At 40.2% G+C, this 21,065-nt stretch overlaps 2 protein-coding genes across 10 annotated transcripts in view; both read left to right on the plus strand.

The window, feature by feature from the left end:
- Positions 1–6,466, plus strand: part of ankrd11 (ankyrin repeat domain 11) — a 199,112-nt gene extending 192,646 nt beyond the window's left edge. For all 8 annotated transcript variants that reach the window (XM_041190704.1, XM_041190705.1, XM_041190709.1 and 5 more), the window contains one exon: positions 673–6,466. In XM_041190704.1, the coding sequence (XP_041046638.1) occupies positions 673–858 (186 nt within the window). In that variant the 3' untranslated portion in view covers positions 859–6,466. The remainder of the gene's footprint in view (positions 1–672) is intronic.
- A 13,507-nt stretch (positions 6,467–19,973) lies between these two features.
- The window catches only part of slc22a31 (solute carrier family 22 member 31), a 60,826-nt gene continuing 59,734 nt past the window's right edge, over positions 19,974–21,065 (plus strand). For both annotated transcript variants that reach the window (XM_041192106.1, XM_041192108.1), the window contains exon 1: positions 19,974–20,467. In XM_041192106.1, coding sequence (XP_041048040.1) covers positions 20,075–20,467 — 393 coding nt within the window. In that variant the 5' untranslated portion in view covers positions 19,974–20,074. The remainder of the gene's footprint in view (positions 20,468–21,065) is intronic.

The following is a 21,065-nucleotide window of genomic DNA, read 5'->3' on the forward strand; positions in this document are numbered from 1 at the left end:
AGAAGCATTTCTGTATTTGTCAGGAATACCATTCATATTGTATGTAAAATTTGTAATCTGCACACAAGCATTAAGGGTAAAGTTTCAATGTCAACGAATGATTGGAAAAACCTGACTTTCAAATGTTGATTTTTGGAAGTTCTATTTTTGAATATGTTGCATTAAAAGCCATAGATGGAAGAGGGTTCCATTTAATGGCATTACTTGTTGAAGCACCAATACACTACATCATGAACTGGGAAGCACACAGTGAAGTCTGTAGCATGCTTCTGCAGGATGAAGGAAAAATCATACAAAGCTGCTATTCATGAATCACTATGATATGCCTTCTTGCAGCTGGCAAAGAGGCAGTTCAGGTAGTTTAGCAATAGACCTCCCTCCCCATTATCAGAGCCAAAAATATAAAGACTAAAATATGTTGGAAGAAAGCTGAAAGTGTACGTTTTGCCTTGGAGAGTAAATATCCTCCATTGAAAGAAATTATTAAAAAGCAACACACCTGGAGCTATTGAATGATGGATCCAAATTATGAACCAAAATATTCCTGCTTATTATAACCAAAATTCTATTTTAAAACAAGTAAAATAGAGTGAAAGGAAGCTAACTTCATTTTGTAGAAAATCATTTGCGTACCAATTTGTTGAAATAATATACTTTACCTTTTCTTGACAGACGTGCTTATTAATGCGCCAGCAGCATGAAGCAGCTGCATTGAATGCAGTCCAGCGAATGGAATGGCAGCTAAAAGTGCAGGAGCTTGACCCAGCCGGACACAAGTCCCTGTGTGTCAGCGAGGTCCCTTCCTTCTATGTGCCAATGGTTGATGTGAATGATGACTTTGTGCTTCTGCCAGCATGACAGTGTTAACATGTGGTTGATAACCATTTGTGGCACAAAGTGGGATACTTCCCAAAGGAACATTAGTTCAAGTTTTTTTTTTCTTAAATCCTTAAGTGCTGCTTGCTAATGATTCCCTATTTCATGAGGAGGAAGCATCATTTAAACTATATTGCACTTTTCACAGATTTTAGATATCACTTCTGCAGGGAAGAAGAATGTCAAGACAGGTCAGTGGTTCAGATGTAAAGAAACTTGAGCAATTCAGCCTGCATACTAAACAGGAAAGTAGCAGGCTAAAAGTTGTATACTCATGTTGAAGTGCAGAACAGTAGGACTCAGCATGATGTGATTGCTGGCATACCAGTGATCTTGATCACATACTTTTTCGCAGGACAAAGACAATGAACGTTTAGTAATATACGTTGAAGTTATCATAATTTCAGCCTCATTATAAAGAACTGTGGGGTGGGGTGGCGGTGGGGAGGAGTAGCAGTTTTGCATATCTCTTTAAGGCTAGACAGGCTGGTTGGTTGATGAAATTTGCACAAAAATGTCAGATTTAAACTTCATTCATCAAAGCAAAGGTCAGAAGTCAAAGTAAGACCTTTTAACTGCATTCTGAATTAAGTTATAGATTTAAGGAGAGGTAAGATCTTGGAGCTTGCAGTCACAATCATTTTATTTCAAAAAAGAAAGAAGTGTTGCCTCTTCAGTCATCTAGTAACTTCCCATGATGTCCTTATCGTGCACTCAAGTCCACAATTGGTCTTGTTGGCTGCAATTCTGTTACTCCTGTGAACAAAAGTAACTTGAGGCAAGAAGCCCTGTTGAAGAAGCAGTTTTACTGTTAGGCTACTGAGTATGCTTTATTTCTTCCCCACCTACCACCCCATTTTAATTCTTGGGCATTCATTGCTTCTCTAGCAGAGAGCATCACTTGACACTACAGAGCCAATACTAAACAGTTTTAAAAATGTATCCCTTAAATGCTGTACAGTTTTTATATACATTAACCAGTATGCTATGATGGCAATGGCTGCGTTTAGATAATTTATTTTGCCACACATTACTGCACAGTTGTAAATAACTCCTCATACTATAATATCACTTTTCAGAGCTAAGTGTAAAAAAGAAAAAATCCTCAGTATGTACAGTTTTTTTTTGAGATGGCACTTTCATTTCAGCTTGGAAAATGGGCCAAAAAAGTTGAAATGCTCATTGTTTTACTGCTAAACATTTGGAAAGTCACATCTTTGCAATGGAATAGCTTTTTGTTATGGTGCAACAAAGTTCATTTGGTTATTCAAAAATTTTACACTAAGTTGCTAGCATGGAGTAGCCCCTTTGACTTTATTATTAAACTGTGTAGTTTCTTTTGCTAGATGTTTACATGTTTACATAAAGGTAAAACTACTGCACAGTAACTTTAAAAGGAAGCACTGATTCTGATTCAACAGATAAAAATTAGTTTGAGGACAAATGCCACATTAGTCATCCAGTGTAAATTGAGCATTGGGTATTTGAAATGTTGTTTCTGCCTTGAGGCATATGCATATCCAGCAACAAATTTATCACTCAGTATTTACACTATTTGCATTTTTATTTTATACAATTTAAGAACAGAGTTTGTTCAGTCAGGAAGGTACTGATCCTTAGTAAAATGCTATGTCCAGAACTAAGGAATATTATGCTTTTGTACCAATAAGTTTTATTAAGCTACAGCAATATCACAAAGAAGGAGCACTATTCCACAAATTTAGTTCCTGTGTACAAAACTCTTCGTAAAGGAAGATAACCATTCCAAAAAGACATAGTGTATCCTTGTGTCTGCTTGCATATACTGGATTTCAAATATTTGACATAATTTAGAACACCTGAAGAAAAAACAAATTTCCTCACATTATTGGATTTCAGTGGAAACAGAATCTGCTTTTGACTCTGGGCAAGTGACTTGCCACTCAGATCTCCAGAAAAACCTGCATTTTTAAACAGTCTATGAATTAATACAAATGACACTTCCCAGGCCATAAATTTTAACTACATGTACAAGTACAAATTGGTTAAAAAAGCAAGCTCAGGACTGCAGTCCAAAGGCATTTTGCAATGTAGAAAGTGGTCAATATCTGGAATTGTCTTGAGTTGCATAGTGGCAGCAAAAATCTCTGAATGCTCTTCTGGGGAGATCAGTAGACATCTGTGAAGGCATGTGATCTTTTAAGTGTATAGATGTGCAGGATTTGTTGAAGGATATTGTGTGTATCAAATCCCTTTCCCTATTTATAGATTTGTAATGGACTTTATAATTTTTCTAACCCCACTGAGTCCAAACTTAGGAATGCTTTTTTGTCAGCTGAATTGTGAGCCACCATATGTTGGCTTTGTTTTACAATGAAGCTGAACATTTTAAGATTAAAGTTAAAAAGGGGAAATCATATATCCAATATGCAGTTCGAAAAACAGCCCAATGTTATTCACTCCATAAGTACTAAACAACAGTGTAATGTAGAACAACAAGAAGCAGATATCTGTTCTGTCCTCCAGTAAGTTCACCACTGCTGCTGCAGCAACTGCTATTTAGTTGCTGCTGGTTGTTTTATTTCAGTGGCATTTTAATTATCATAATCTTAGTTTTTAATTAGGTGAGCTAACATTATAATCAGTGAGTTCAGTGATTATTTTTAAATTGCTGCAGAAATATACTTAATACACCAGTTATCAAATATTTAAATCAAAACATACATTTTTAAATCAATAAAAATGTTAATGAAGATTTCTATCAAATTATTTTAACTTATTCAGAATAAAATAAAGTGAAAGGCAGATAATTGCAACACTGTTATCTATTATATTTCATTCATGTTTGTAAATCACTGCAGTTTATCTTCATATCCAATTGTGCAGCAGATGCAGTCCTTAAAGATGCCCACATCGTGGCGATGTGCAGAAATAGTATTTTAAAGGCAACCTTGTTTGCGTAGCAAAGGTTTTTACATTAATGGAAAAACTGAGAATTGGTTTATGCTCTGCAAGCTGGCTTTTTGGTAGTACATAAATCCAACCCTTTTAGGTTTACTAAGGGCATTATCTTATTTCTTAATAAAAATAGAACTTATGTATTTTGAACTACCTGATTACTATGATGGCTCATTGGTAATATTAAATTGTTTTTTTCTGAGTATACATACTTATACAGAATGTCCTTCAGTTAGTGCCTGGAAATAACTGAAATTTTATCTGTGTAATTATTGAGTAGAAAAATGGATATAAAAGCTCAGCAAAAGAAATATTTCTGATTGTTTACACTAACCTCTGAGTGTCCAATTCCTATTCTGTACTGTATTTTGATTAGTTGTACTCTTTTCTTTTTGGAAAGTTAATGTATTGTAAATCAGGCATATGTTATCTCTGTAATGTTAGCAGTTGAACTGCGTGCATTGTATACCACTTTTAGCAACTGGATTTCTTGAACGTAGGGCTCAAACAGTACAGCAGGCACATCCATATTTAAATACTGACACTGACGATTTACTAAAATAGCTTTGTAACAATGGGATACAGTACATTGAGTTTGCTAAACTTCAGCTAGTATTTGAGCTATGACATTCCCTTAATTTCTGAAGCCTTATCCTCTCCTCCCACCGCCAGAAAATTCACCTGTCTGAATGTAAAATCTCCTTTTTGTTGACCAGTCGACAGGTTATTCTTGAAAGTATAATTTAATCTGGCAAGGGTAGTTTAATATTTCCACATTCAGTTTGGTAGTACCCCTTCTCCAGATTATCTTTTACCTTTTGAGGAGTTAAGTAGGTCAGTATTTTCATCCCTAAATCTGTGTGGGATTTAGCAGTTTATGGTGCCTAAAATATAACTATTTTCTTTGCACCATATCCATTTCATGCTCCCATTTCTTTAAGATTCTATTCTCTTTGGCTAAGTACTGACAAAAGTTACATGAACCTTTCAAATTGATTCCAGCAATAGCTATTACTTTTGCACAACCAGCGAAGGCTGCAACATAAGATATAATGGTCCACTGTTCTTGTGCTGCTTTAATGTTCTTTCCTTTGTTTATCTATACAAACTGAATTTTTTATAACTTACCCTCCCCTTTACTGTCTAACTGAAGTGAACTGTATTCCATTTTTGTATTGACTAACAATTGTGACATTCTTAAATCTGCAGTCTTGAATGTCATTGGTTTGTGACTATCTAGCATCAGATATTGCATGTAATGTCACATTGCTTGTATGGAATGTATAATGTCACTATCACAATATATTGGGCACGGAATGAGAATGATACTAAATAACAATGAGTAATGTCAATTGGAACATTCTTTGCTAATTAAAAAATTGTTTGAGCCCTACATTATCTCTAAAAATAATATCCTTCATAAAGCATGGAAAATTGTTCCTAGCAGAGATGTGCAAAAAGCTTGTACTTCCTTTATTGGTCACTCAGTTTTGAATTATGGGTCTCTGTCACAGTACTGCCCTTATAGCTCTTCCTAATACAAAAGGCAAAAGCATCCTACCAATTTTTAAAAAAATAATGCTACTTTATGATGAAAGATAAAATTCAAAACATCATTATCTTACTAGGACAAGACTAATTAGATTTTCTTTATTTACCAGCTTAATTTTGCCTAAAATTATTAGCTTGCCCCCACCTTATGATACACTCTATCACCTTAAATGAATATTGGTATCTTACCTAGTATTGTGAATCAATGCCGAGCTGCAATTTAAAAACCAATGACATGTAAATACACAACATACATACTTTTGTTTTATTATGTTTTATTGTGGAATCATTCAGATTTTCTTTCCATTTGTTCCAAATACAGTTCTTGTGGTTGCATAAGCATCAGTAATAGACTGCAGAGCAGTTCTGTAATAATTCTTGTCTGTTGCAAGATGATATAAAGGAAGGAACTAGGGCAAAAAGAATTTGAGTTAAAACTAGTTTCAAAACCAGCTAATATGTATAAGATAGTAATATCAGCTGCTGAAGATGGCTGGACAGCTATAAAAATATTTTCTTTAAAAAAAAATACAAAATTTGAATATTCTGTTTGTTTAGCTTCTCAAAGATGGGACTTGATTTCAAGCTTAAAGAACACTACGAGCACGCTAGGAAACTTTAAAAAACACAGCACTGTATCAATCACCCAGGCTAAAATTTTAAGGTGACCAACAAAGATAGCCCGAAAATTTTGCACACCTCTGGTTAATAGGACGATGAACCTTTTTCTTTTTCTGACACCTGTGGTATATGGATTGAAGTCTCAGATGTGTAAATGTTCTTGCATCTGTATGAGACATTGTACATAACTGTAAATAACACATAGGTTCACACCCTCCTCTTTGTAATAGTAAACTGTGTAGAATGTTTTTTTCCCAAAAAAAAGTGGCAAACATGCCATCAGTGATGTAATGATGTAATTTTTTTGTACAATGTAGGTTAATTGTGTACATATTGTTTGGCAGTGTGCCGCTGCAGTACTGTCACTGGCTGTATGAGTTCCTGCAAAACAAAGGTTATTTTCTACAGTTGCATGTACAGAGAGAAGAGAGATGCTGTTGTCCCTCAAAAATTATGTTCGTAAATAAATGAAAAGAAATCATTTGGTGGTGTTTTTGTAACTTTAATCAAGTGCCTCATCTGCTCTGTTTAACCAGTTCTCAGTTCCATTTTTGAAGAAATAATTCAAGCAATTGAATGTAACCTTGAGTTTCCAGTCTGTAGGTTTTTGCAGTTATAAATCTGGTGGACTCCACTACTAAGTTTTTTAACTTGTTGGTACAGGGCACACAACACGTTTATTGATAACCAGCCTCATATATGTGATCTATGCTTAAAGCCAACTGGAAATTAAAATTATAAAATGAAATTGTCAAAATATGCTATATAAATGCAGATTCATTTGATTGATATTGTTGTAATTTTCCAGCTATCAGGATAATTCCCACTAAAATATAATGTTGAAAAATAATTATTACTGCAGCTATCCTCAAATTGGGGCATGATTTCTCTTGGCAGTATTCGTAGCATTATAAGTAGTAGAAGTTGGCATAGATAGAGAAAAATTGAACACTTTATGCGGTAGAAGGTATTATTGGGAAACACTGCTATTGTTCTTTGCTGATGCTATAAATGTCAGTTTTGTTTGGAGGTGATTTTTTTGTAAAAGCATTGTTTTGGCTCACAGCATATTCTTCAGAAGGAGTGTTTTTTTTCTACGCTGTAGGAGACTGGTTGAAGATTTTTTAAAGGAAGGTGCAGATTTTTCTCACCAATTAAAATTATACATTGTTAGAACATGCAAAGTAGATTTCACATCCTGTAATCAAATGTGTAGTAAGAGTAACTGGTGGGGAGAAAGAGTAATTTAATTTTTCTTTGTTTGAGAAGTGGACACTACTGGCAATGCAACATTTATTGCCCATCTTTTATTGTGAGAAAACAGTGGTTTATCCTTGAAGCATTGCAGTCTTCACATTGATGGTTCTTCCACAATGAATATGCCACAGTAGAGAATTCCAAAATTTTGACCAGTTGATTCTGAAGGAATGGGAACAGGAGATGATGGCAGCGTTTAAGGTTATCGAGGTGGCTGACTTTTTGTTTGTAATTATTATAACCAGGATTTTTTTGGGCAGCATTCCCCCACCTCCCCCCCCACCACCATTGGGCAAGCAGGCAGATTCCCATTCGGTGCCCCCAGTTGGGGGCGCGTCACCATTTTACATTGGCCTGCCGGAAACACTGTCTGCTCCCTGTGCGGTCGGGGAGAGATTCCATGAGCCAGGAGTGCAAAACAGCACACAGATCTCCCTGAGGCAAAGTGCTGTCTTGTGGAGCTCGGCTCAAATTTGAAAACTTTACTAAAGGGAGAAAAAGATATTCCCAACATGTCCCCTCATGTGACACACTCACATGAGCAGGGACATGTCAATGACTTTTAATTAAAAAATTTAAACACATTTTAAATCCCTCATGAAACCTCATGCTGCCTGTGGATGAGATTTCATGTTTTTTCTGAAGGCTGCCTGGGCTCTTTGCCCACCCGTCAACCTTAAGGCTGGACGGGCAGGTCCATTACTTGGATTAATTCCTTTGTTAAAGGCCTTAAGTGGCCATTAACAGCTCGGCAGGTGCACTGCCAACTCAGCTACGCGCCTACCGGATTGAAAATCTAAATGCCATGGCGTGAAAATTTTGTAAGTTTCAATGAGTTCACCCCTCATTCTTTGAAACTCTAGGGAATACAGAACCAGTTTCTTCAACCTATCTTCATAAGACAAACCCACCATCCCAGGGCTTAATCTGGTGAACCTCTGTTTCACTCCCTGTACAGCAAGTGAAGAGGCATATCAGGATGCATCATGGGATTACCTAGGCTTGGTCAAGTTGCGGATATAAGTTTTAAAAGTGCTCGCAGTAAAAAAAAAGACTAGAATGAATATAACCTTTTGGCCAGGCCAGGAAGTTAATGACTAGCCTATGGGTCAGTCCATGATAAAGCTAAAGGAATGTGAGCTTTGGGTCAGGAAAAGTTCTAAGAGAAAGACCCACCATCTATGGTTGACTAAAGAAGTTAAGGAAAGCATCAAAGTTAAGGAAAAAGCATATAATTGCACAATGATTGGTTGGAATATAAAGAATGGCAGAGAATGACTAAAGCGTTAATCAGGAGAAAGAATTTGGAGCTTGAGAGGAAGCTAGCTAGAAATGTAAAAACATAGCAAGAGTTTCTGCAGGTATTTAAAAAGGAAAAGAATAAAGTGAGTATTGGTCCTCTAGAGAGTGAGAATAGGGAGTTAATAATGGATAATAAGGAAATGGCAGATGAAATGAACAAATATTTTGCTTCTATGTTCATTATAGAGGATACAAAAAACATTCCAGTAATAGCTGTAATTCAGAAGGTGGAAGGGAGAGAGGAACTTGGTGAAATTATAATCTCAGGGAAGCAATTCTGATGGAGCAGTGGGTCCTGATAGACTTCATTCTAGGGGCTTAAAAGAGGTGGCTAATGAGGTAGTAGATGCATTGACGTTAATTCTCCAAAATTCCCTAGATTCTGAAACATAAGAACTAGGAGCATGAGTAGGCAATTCAGCCCCTCAAACCTGCCCCACCATTCATTATGATCATGGCTGATCTCATTTTAGCCTCAACTCCAATTTCCCGCCCTCTCCCCATAACCTTTCAACCATTTACTATTAAAAATCTGTATCTCCTCAAATTTATTCAGCGTCCTGGCATCCACTGCACTCCGAGGTAGTGAATTCTACAGATTCACGACTTTTTGAGAAAAGTAATTCCTCCTCATCTTTGATTTAAATCTACCACCCCTTAGTCTAAAACAACGGCCTCTCATTCTAGAATGCCCCAGGAGGGGAAACAGCCGCTCCATGTCTACTTTGTCTATCCCCTTCAGCATCCTATATACCTCAATTAGATCTCCTTTCGAAACTCTAGCGAGAATAGGCCTAAACTGCTCAATCTCTCCTCATAAGACAAGCCCCGCATCTCTGGAATCAATCTGGTGAACCTCCTCTGAACCGCCTCCAGTGCAACTACATCCTTCCTCAAGTAAGAAGACCAAAACTACTCCAGGTGCAGTCTCACCAATGCCTTGTACAGTTGCAACAGCACTTCCCTATTTTTATACTCTATTCCTTTAGCAATAAATGCCAAAATTCCATTTGCCTTCCTTATTACCTGCTGTACCTGCATACTAGCTTTCCATCAGTTCCATCAGAAGGGAAAGTAGCAAATATAACGCCTCTATTCAAGAAGGGAGGGAGGCAGAAAACAGGAAACTATAGGCCAGTTAGCTTGACATCTATTGTGGGGAAGGTGCTAGAATCGATCATTAAGGAGGCTATAGCTGGGCACTTAGAAAAACACAAGGTCATTGGGAAGACTCAGCATGGTTTGGTGAAAGGGAAATCATGTTTAATCAATTTAATGGAGTTTTTCGAAGGAGTAACAGGCGCAGTGGGTAAAGGGGAACCTGTAGACGTGCTGTACTTGGATTTCCAGAAGGTATTTGATAAGTTGCCACGTCAAAGATTATTGCAGAAAATAAAAGCTCATGGTGTAGAGGGTAACATATTATCATGGATAGAAGATTGGCTAGTTGGCAGAAAACGGAGTATGCATTAATGGGTCTTTTTTCTGATTGGCAGGATGCGATGAGTTGAGTGGCAGAGGTCTGTGTTGGCGCCTCATCTTTTTACAATTTACATCAATGACTTAGATGAGGAGAGTGAAGGTATGGTGGCTAAATTTGCAGATGACACAAAGATAGGAAAGTATGTTGTGAAGAGGAGGCTGTAGATGGATATAGATAGGTTCAGTGAGTGGGCAAAAATCTGGCAGCTGGAGTGTAATGTGGGAAAATGTGAAGTTTTTCACTTTGGCAGGAAGAATAAAAAAACAGAGTATTACTTAAGTGGAGAACAGCTGCAGATTTCCAAGGTGCAGAGGGATCTAGGTCTGCTGGTGCATGAATCACAAACAGTTAGAATACAGGTATAGCAAGTAATTAAGAAGGCTAATGGAATGCTATCCTTTATTACAAGAGGAAGTGAAGTGGTGGGAGAGGGGGACAAGAGACTGGCTGCTGGCCGGAGACAGGCACAAGAGACTGGCTGCTGGCCGGAGACAGGCACAAGAGACTGGCTGCTGGCCGGAGACGGGGACAAGAGAGTGGCTGCGAGCAGCTGAGTACGAGAAATTTTTCTAAGTGAGTGTGTGCGAGAGCGTGTATGAGAGTGGTGTGTGCGTGAGAACAAGTGCGTGCGAGTGTTATGAAGTTATTAATGTAATATTATTGGAAAATATTTTGCTTTTAAAGTAGAGGTTTAGTCTGTGGGTCTGTCTTAATTGGATTTAAGCCAGCTAGTCTGGGTGCTTTGATGTATACAAGTTTTGATATGTAAGGGAGATAGTGTGCATTTGCATTTTTTTGAATAAAGGATTCAAGAAGTAGGGTGAAAATGGGCACCTTGTTATGATCAGTTGGTAAAGCGGAGTTATTTAAAAATCCCAGAGGAAACTTTAAACAACTGTCATAACCTATAATTTTAGGTATTGTTTGAGATGTGACTCTAAATTCAGGAATCAGGCCACTAGTTCTCGAGATTTTACATTAAACTAAATAAAACATTTTATTGATTTACACAGGCTAAAATATATATACACATGGCTACAAATTACTACTATCATAACTTTTAACAAATTCCCAAACTAATCCCCATTAGGGCAACAGCAACCCATAGACTTAAGCAAACACCAGGCAAAGCATTTTCTCCTTACGAGTTCAAAATTAGGTTCTTTTCACTTTGTGGAGCCGGTTGGAGGCTTACAGCTGCCTTTTGATCTCACATTGCCTCTGCTCTGCACACCCAAAATTGTTGAAGTTATAGCTACCAGTCCCATTGAATGTTAATTCTCAATGTATCAACAACTTCTGAACGAAACCTCTTTATCAATAAAACTCCTTTCATTGTACCAATTTTATTAGTAATATAAACATATCGCTTGGTAGCTGCTAGATAGGAGTCAGTTTTCACCCTACTTCTTGAATGCTCTATTCAAAAAATGCAAATACACGCTATCTCTCTTACATATCAAAACTAGTACACATCAAAGCACCCAGACTAGCTGGCTTTAATCCAATGAAGACACACCCAGACTAAACCTCTATTTTAAAAGAAAAATATTTTCCAAAATATTTACATTAATAGCTTCATGACACACCTATCTAGCAACTTTCATTGCACGCACTCACCCTCCTCCCGACCCAACCCATGCAGTGCTGAGCCTTAAACTGAGCCTTAATTGGCCTGCCAGCATGAAATTGCAGTCAGTGCCCAATCATGGGCGGTGGTCGCTTTTGCGGCAGCTCCTACTAGCCCTCACTGAGCCTGCCCAGCAAGAGAAAAATCCTGGCCTGTGTGTGTGTGCTAGTGTTTGTGTAATCATTAACAATTACTCATTTTATATTATCAATTTATTGCTCTGATATTTAATTTTTGCTCAGCAAGTTGTTTCTTTTCTTCATTCCTCAACATTTTATTGAAATTCATGTTTAATGTCGTGCCAAAATTTATCTTTTTGAAATTTGCTCTTCCATCCCTTGAGTGAGAAAACAATTGCAATGTGGCCCCTCGCACGAAAAGGTTGGACAAGCTGATTTATATAGATTGTGAACAGCTGTGGCTCTAGCACTGATGCTTGTGGTATCCCACTAGTAACAGCCCGCCATGCTAATAATAATCCATTTATTCCTACTCTCTGCTTTCCGTCTGTTAAGCAATTCTCAATCCATGCTAGTATATTTCCCCCAGTCACATGTGCTCTAGTTTTATTTACTAACCTGTGTGGGACCTTATCAAAAGCCTTCTGAAAATCCAAATACACCACATCCACTAATTCTCCTTTATCTATACTACAAGTAATATCCTCAAAAAAACTCCAACAAGTTTGTCAAATGTGATTTCCCTTTCATAAATCCATGTTGACTCTGCCCAATTTTACCATTTTTTTCTAAATGTCCAGTTATCACATCCTTTATAATAGATTCTAACATTTTCCCTATTACTGATGTCAAAACTAATAGGTCTTTAGTTCTCCATTCTCCCTCTTCCTCCCTTCTTAAATAGTGAGATTACATTTGCTACTTTCCAGTCTGCAGGAACTTTTCCAGAATCCATAGAATTTTGAAAGATAATCACTGAAGCATCCACTATCTCTCTAGCCACCTTCTTCAACACTCTGGGATGAAGCTCATCTGGTCCAGGGAATTTATCAACCTTCAATCCAGTCAACTTTTCAAGTACTACCTCTTTCCTAATACTAATTTCTTTTGGTTCCTCAGTTTCACATGTCCCTTGGTCGTCTGTATTTCTGGGAGATTTTCTGTATCTTCTGTGAAGACAGATGCAAAGTAATTGTTTAGTTTCTCTGCCATTCTCCTGTTCTCCATTAAAAATTCTCCTGTCCCCACCTGTAATGAGCCCACATTTGTCCTAGCTAATCTTTTCCTTTTCACATACCTAAAGAAGCTTTTACAGTCCGACTTTATGTTCCTTGCTAGTTTGCATTCATATTCTCTTTTCCCTTTATCAGTTTCTTGTTCCTCCTTTGCTAGATTCTAAATTGCTGCCAATCCTCAGGCTAACCACTTTTTCTGGCATCCTTAAAAGCCGCTTCCTTTGATCTTTTATGCTGGCTGTAAATCTCTTTTCATTCTCTTCTTTGCTGCTCTTATTTCTTTTCTCATATCCTATATTCAGCCTAGTTCTCATTTGTGTTATCAACCTGACAACCATCATTATCTTCAATTAAAAAATCTGGAATGAAGAGCTAGTCTCAGTAACAGTAACCAAAAAACTACCAGTTTTCATTTAAAAAATCCAGCTGGTTCACTAATGGCCTTCAGGGAAGAAAATTTGGGATCCTTACCTTGTTAGGTCTATGTGTGATTTCAGACCCACAGCAATGTTGTCTCTCAATTGCCCTCAGTTGTATCAAACCACTATAGAAAAGTCAAAAAAGAATAAAACTAAACAGACCACCCGGTATTGGCCTAGACACCAGAAATGACAAAGCCAAACCCTGTCCTTTCAACTCCAAATTCCTCCTCGCTAACATCAGGGGCCTTGTGCCAAATTTGGGAGAGCTGTCCCACAGACTAGTAAAGCAAATCCTGATGTGGTTATATTCACTGAATCATACCTTTCAGCCAATGCCCCAAACGTCACTATCATCATCCCTGGGTATGTCCTGTACCGCTGGCAGGACAAGACCAACTCACCTGAGGTGGCAGCACAGTACTAGACAGTCAAGATGGTGCGACTCTGGGAATCCACAACTTTGATTCCTGACCCCATGGAGTCTTATGGCATCAAATCAACATGGACAAGGAAACCTTCTGCTGATTTCCACTTATTTCCCTCTCTCAGTTGATGAATCAGTACTCCTCCATGTTGAACACCACTTGAATGAAGCATTGAGGGTATCAAGGGCACAGAATGTACTTTGGGTGAGGCTCTTCAATGTCCATCACCAAAAGTGGTACCACTTGACCAGGCTGGCCAAGTTCTGAAGAACAGAGCCTGCGACAGGTGCTAAGGGAACCAACAAGAGGAAAAGTCCTATTTGACCTCATCCTCACCAATCTACCTGTCACAGATGCATTTGTCCATGAGGGTGATCACCAGACAGTCCTTGTGGAGACAAATCCCACCTTCACAGTGAGGATACACACCACAATGTCATGTCATGTGGCACTACCACCATGCTAAATGGGGGTAGAATCAGAATTGATCTAGCAGCTCAAAGCTGGGCATCCATGAAGTGCTATGGGCCTTCAGTAGCAGCAGAATTGTATTCAACTACACTCTAACTGCATGGCCTGGCATATCTCTCAATTCCATTATTACCTGTCAAGCCAGGGGGATCAACCGTGGTTCAATGAGGAGTGCAGGAAAACATGCTAGGAGCATCACCAAGCGTACCTAAAAATAAGGTGCCAACCTGGTGAAGCTACAACACAGGATACATATATGCTAAATAGTGGAAGCAGGATGTGATAGAGCAAATCGATCCCACAACCAAGATCAAAGTCCTGCAGTTCTACCACATCTTGTAGTGAATGGAGTCCTGAAGAGGAGTCACTTTCAACTCAAAACATTAACTCTGTTTCTCTCTCCACATATGTTGCCAGGCCTACTGAGTATTTCCGGCACTTTGTTTTTATTTCTGATTTCCATCCTCCAAAGTATTTTGCTTTCATTACCACTGTGAATGGTGTTGGACAATTAAACAATGAATCAGAGGAGAAAGCATCACAAAATCCCCATCAATGATGAGGAGCTCAAAATGTCAGTGCAAAAACGAGGTTGAAACATTTACCAAGTGGATGATCCTTCTCAACCTCCTTCAGAGGTCCCTGGCATAACAGATACCAGTCTTCAGCCAATTCAATTCACTCCATGTGACTTCGAGAAGCACTGGATACAACAAAGGCTATGGTCCCCGACAAAATAGCAGCTGTTGTACAGCAGAATTGCGCTCTAGAATGAGCCACATTCCTAGCTAAGATATTCCAGTACAGTTACACAATGGTACCTACATGACAATGTGGAAAATTAACAGGGTATTTCCTGTGCATAACAAGTAGGACCAATCCAATCCAATCCAAATACTGCCCACCAGTCGACTCTCCATCCATCAGTAACTGATGCATGTTATTGACAATGCTATCAAGTGGCACTTAGCTAGCAATAACCTTGCTCATCATTATTCAGTTTGGGTTCTGCCAGGGACACTTGGCTCCACCCTTCATTACAGCTTTGGTCCAAGCATTGTCAAAAGAGCTGAATTCCAGAGGTTAGGTGAGAGTGACTGCCCTTGATCTAAAGGCAGCATTTGATAAAGTGTGGCATCAGCAAGCCAATGAAGTTAATGAAAATCAGGGCGGAAACTCTCCACTAGTTTGAGTCATACCTAGCATAAAGGAAAATGGTTGTGGTTGTTGAAGGCCAATCATCTCAGCTCAACCATATTCAGCTGCTTCAACAATGACCTTCCCTCCATCATAAACACTGTGGCTTACACTAGATGCAGCGGTTCAAGAAGATGGCTCACCGCCACCTTCTCAAGGGCAATTATGATACAAATGTTGGTCTTGTCAGCGATGCTTTATTCTTTCATGGGATGTGAGCAAAGGTCAGAGTAGGGTGCATTCTTGCTGATAATTGCAATGTTTGGTATTATTCGCAGCCTCTCAGATTGTGAATCAGTTCGTGCCTGTATGCAGAAAAAGCCTGACAACATTCTGCAGTTCATTAATCCAGCTTCCTGATTGTTATAGAGTTGACGTTCCAGGCAACTTTTCTTGGTGGAATTATTGAACTTTATTTACAAGTCAGCAGCAGCAGCTACATGTGTGCATCTAATTTTATAACTAAAGGAGAACTCTCCCCTAGAGGTTCCCCCCGCTGCTAACTCATTGGTTTACACATCACGTGATCTTACTACACAGGATTATTCTTAAAGCTACAGTCCTACATTTATCAAAACTATAATTACTATACTGATACAAAAGCAAAATACTGCAAATTCTAAAATAAAAACAGAAATGCTGGAACCAGTCAGCAGATCAGGCAGCATGTGGTAAGAAAAACAGAGTTAACATTTCAGGTCTTGGAGTTCTAATGAAAGGTCATAGATCTGAAATGTTAACTCTTGTTTGTCTCCACAGTTGCTCTCTGACCTGAGTGTTTCCAGCATTTTCTGTTTTTGATTGTCTTGCAGTGCAAAGTTGCCCAATGGGAGAGTTATGGATGATTCTGATTTCACTATTTTAATCAATTAACCTTTTCCATTTGGTTGGCCAACACAGCCTCCAAAGACACATTGCCCCTTTACTGGGTGTCATTTGCTTGTGGAGTTAGTCCTGTATTTAAACTAGTCAATCACAGAGAAAGTCTATCGAGCCAGTGAGCATCAGATTGAAAAATTTCTATCTTACTGGTTCTGATTTAATGTTGTTGGGTGAGTGGTGTGATAAAATCTATTTTTCTGTCCCAATGGGATGTGGGCATCACTGGCAAGGCTAGCATTTGTTGCCCATTCCTAATTGCCCTTGACTGAGTGACTTGCCGTCCCATTTCAGAGGGCAGTTAAAAGTCAACCACATTGCTGTGGATCTGGAGTCATGTGCAGGCCAGACCAAGTAAGGATGGCAAATTTCCTCCCCTAAAGGACATTCCCTCAAGGACCAGATGGATTTTTATCACAATCGATGATAGTTTCATGATAGTCTTTACTGAGACTAGCTTTCAATTACAGGCTTTATTATTTGAATTTAAATTCCACCGGCTGCCATGATGGATTTGAACCCATGCCCCCAGAGGATCAGCCTGGACTTCTGGATTACACATTTAAAGTACAGGATGCTCCAATGCTTGTTACATTTGTTCCTGCCTAGTAAAAAGGGTGTGACCTTCTGGAATTATTTTGCTAGATGTTAGGGACAGGAGAGTGTTTAATTTAAATAGCCCTGACTTCTCTGCTTACCACCCATCTGTAAACAGAAAGGTGTTTTGATTTTGATTTCCCTCTTCAAAAGTGGTGGCGTATTTCCCAAATCCTCAGCTTTGGTGCAATCTAATTACTATTAATAATCCCACAGCAAATTTGAGATAGGGTGAAACTCAGAGAATTAGTTTGTATGCACACATTCAGAACGCAGGAGTGTCACTACGTAGTTGCCTGTGCATTCATACAATGAACGAGGGAAAGAAAGATTTACAGAGCAAAGACCACAGAGCAAAGAATTATTGTTTCACGTGAGTCCAGAGTCCAAAATCAAATGTCAACGGTGAATTCCTTCATGGAGGTTGGCAGGCTGAACTGATGCTGGATAATTCATTTTTCCAGTAGAGTTGGCTTCCACAAGGAGATAGGCATGCAGAAATTAATTTGTCTTGAAGTTCAAAAGTCCTAGTAGAAACAATGTTGATGGGGGCCAGGCATTTATATCTGGACAGAGCTCTTGTTTTGTGCTGCTGCTTGGTACATGGCAGACTGACTTGCAGTACAGCAAGACAGTATAACTGGTTCTCTGAGCAAAGGAGGGGAGGTGGGGGTTGGGGGGTGGGGGGTCATGTCACATGACTCATACCTCTCCACTTTGGCTTTGACAAGGGGTGTATGTACATTTGTCTGGGTTCCTGAGATTGTTAGAGAACTTGGAAGAAAGGTTGCAGGTCTCTTTGTCTTAGCAGACTAGTAGACTCCAGTGGCCAAGCCTGTCTTATGACATGTAGATGGCCTCTGTATAATTCCCTTTGAATTATTGAATTAGGTCTCTGCAGCCCACTAGGGTCATTAGCGTCGCTTCAGAAATAATGAGGTGCAAGGTGCTGCGATACTGCCAAATAGATCTTATTGTTCAAGGGTCATAGCCAGGCATAGCTTCAGTCATTGTCCAGTTTAAAATTTTAGAAAGTAGCAATGAGTATATATATTATAAAAATATAGAGTACAAGGTCCTTGCCCTGTTAAATCGATCATCCAGATCAGTTCAAGGGAAAGATCCCAGAGAGGTAAAGGGGACCCAGGGAGAGGTCCCAGAGAGAGTGAGAGAGAGAACCAGGGAAGGAGCCACTGGGAGGAAGAGACCACCGGTAGGAACCAACAAGGAGAGGAGCAACGAAGGAGGCCACAAGCAATAAAAGTGCTGCTGTTGGCATGCTTCAAGTAGTGAGGCATCAGGAGAGGTCCTGGAGGTCTGAGAAGGCAGAAGGTTGGTAACAGTGGGCTGCATGCCTTTGGGCCAAAGGTAACCCTTTGGAGCAGTAGTGTTCTGCTTGGTGTGACTGAAGACCTGAAGTTGTGCTTGTGAGTTGGTGCTTGAGTGCAGACTCAAAGCCAGGGGAACGAAGTCTCGGGAGATGAGATTGAAACCCTGGGAGGTGAGCAGTCATTGAGGCAGTCCAACTTGGAGCAACCTTTGAAGTGAATACTGAGGTTAGATCTACAAAGGTGAAGAAAGGAATCCCTTGTGAAAGGGATAGAGTTTCAACTAGATTGGTTGACTCTGTGTTTACTCACATCTGGGTGGGTTGCTGAGAAATCCGTGGGATCCGTCTTGGTCACATTTGCCATTCATTGTGCAGGTGGGATGTTTAACCACAGTTTGCCTGTTAATTCACAAATCCCTCATGTTAATTCTGAATGTTAGAGTATAAGATTGTAAATTGTTTTATCATTCTAGCCTTGTATAGTAAAGTTTATTTTGTTTGTTCAAAATCCATGGAACTTTGTGCCTTTATTCTCTTAGCAAATACTTTGGACCTCAAATTTTGTCTGCTTTAAAGAAAAGGTTACTTGTCCCTGATCAAATCACACCAAAAATGTGGGGACCTGGCCAGGACCATAACAGTTGGAACTGGTGCCATCCTGCGGTGTGGGGCAGGGGAACATACCCAATGTTGCCCTTATCCTGATGGTCACCTTTGTGAATTAACAGGCAAGCTATGCGTGGACCCTCAGTATGCAAACACCAAGTGTCACTACATGCTGAGGTTCTACCTGTTCCCGGTGTTGCAAAGGATAGGTCTGACCACGTTGCTGTGGAACGCATCAAGTAGTTGGACTATGCTGTGTCACCTATCCCTCAATAGGTTTAGAAAAGTGTGTGCAGAAAAACACCTTTGACCTCAAGTCCATCACATAATGTTCTTGAGGCCCTGCGGGAAAAGGGAGATAGTACATCCTTTCGGATGCTTCCCTGAGCAGACTGTCAAAGTAATTTGGCAGAATGCCTCATCCTTAGAACTTTCAAACAAGCATTGAGACGTGGCTTGACTGATGTCGAGAAAGGTACTCCCTGTCAGATCATTCATGCACGCCCGAAGTTTCTGCACCACCGCAAGCTGTCCTCGAAGCAGCTGCGGTGTGGATGAGACCATCACACACATCCTTCTGGAACGTGCCTTTGCAAAGGAGGTCTGGGAAAAGATGCAGTGGTTTTTGTCGAGGTTCATCCCATGTGTAGCTCCATGACGCCCAGGACTCTCTGCTCTTCAGGCTGTTCCCAGGGACACACACACACATAAATATTCACTCCAGCTGGAGGATCGTCAACTCAGTGAAAGATGTTTTTTGGTCTGCCTAAAACTTGTTGGCCTTCCAATGCAAAGAGTTGCCTTTGACCATGTTACAGACTGGCACATTCGAAGCTTGAACATTACATGTTGAGGGATGCACTAAAGATTGGGACAGCCACTGCAAAGGCGCAATGGGGAAAGGCTACTGTCTAACGTCTTTCAGCCATAGCATGGAGGGACTGGTAACAGTGTAGAACCCCTCAGGCTTGTCATTGAATGTATATGGCAAATGCAATTGTATTGAGGCACCCCTGAGTGCAACATACACTATGCACTTTCATTAATGACCATTTTGAGATGTTCTTTTAGATATTTTATGAATAAAGTATATTCCTGGAAAAAAGGTGTGAAGATGGTGGGGAGGATTTTTTCTGTGCGCGTGCGACAGATACATAATTTTTAAAATAACAATTACGTTTGAGCCGCCTTTTAAAAGGCAGGTGATTAGCCAGCAGTGATGACTCACCGACTGAGCACATGAATCTCCTTTTCCACAGGATCAGTCAGGTTAAGAGAACGACTGGCGAGAGGCGATGGAGTACGACATCATCGTCCCGCAGCTCGGAGGTTTCGGTCGTTACCAGAAGCGGCTGGCGGTCGCTGCCTGCCTCCCCAACCTGCTGCTGGCTTTCGGCTTCTTCAGCGACGCCTTCCTTGGCCTGACTCCGAGCCACCACTGCCGGCCTGACCCGCAGCTCCTGCCCCTCGCCCTCCGAAACCTGTCGGGCTCCCCGCTGCTCAACTACAGCCTCCCACTGGAAAGCGGCGACGGCGAGCGGGCCCCCGCCGCCTGGAGCCGCTGCCGGCTCTACCGATACCCGCTGACGGCCGGCGCGAGGCAGCCACTGCCCAACGGCACCGTCCCGTGCACCCGAGGCTGGCGGTTCGAGCCGCGCGGCGGCCTCCGCAGCAATGTCGTTAGCCAGGTGAGCCGCCGCGCGCCGTTTCAAACTGACTCAAAGAATTCACTGGAAAACTCAACAGGTCCGGGGGAGAAGAGCACAGTGAACGAAGGGTTACTCGGACTCGAAACTTCAACTGTGCTCCTCTCCACAGATGCTGCCGGACCTGCTGAGTTTTTCCAGGTATTTTTCTTTTCGTTTTGGATTTCCAGCATCCGCAATGTTTTTTGTTGCTTTTATCAAAGAATTCACTGGCTGTGCGCTCCTTGCGCCCGATTTTAACTCTTGTGTGAGTAGGTGGGTTTCGACCGAGTTTAAAATCTCGCCTGATTGTATATGATTTGCCGGTTTCTCGGACGAGACACGCACATTTTTTTTTAAATCCTTTCCATAGCAATCCTTAAGATTTATGTGGCACCATTGTGTTTTGAAAGAGTTGGTAGCAACTAATGGGTCGAAGCGAAGGGAACATGCGAAATTTGTTGTAGTTTTATAGTTTGGTTTCGCGGAGTTTTAGCCGTGGCCCAGGATTATTGCAGCTGTTAGCCTGCATGTTGCCGGTCCGATTGCGGTAATTCATTTGATGGCGTTTGTGTGAATGTTTTCCATTTTTTAAAAAAAA

Source organism: Carcharodon carcharias, chromosome 7 (genome assembly GCF_017639515.1).
Source record: "Carcharodon carcharias isolate sCarCar2 chromosome 7, sCarCar2.pri, whole genome shotgun sequence".
NCBI lineage: Eukaryota > Metazoa > Chordata > Chondrichthyes > Lamniformes > Lamnidae > Carcharodon > Carcharodon carcharias.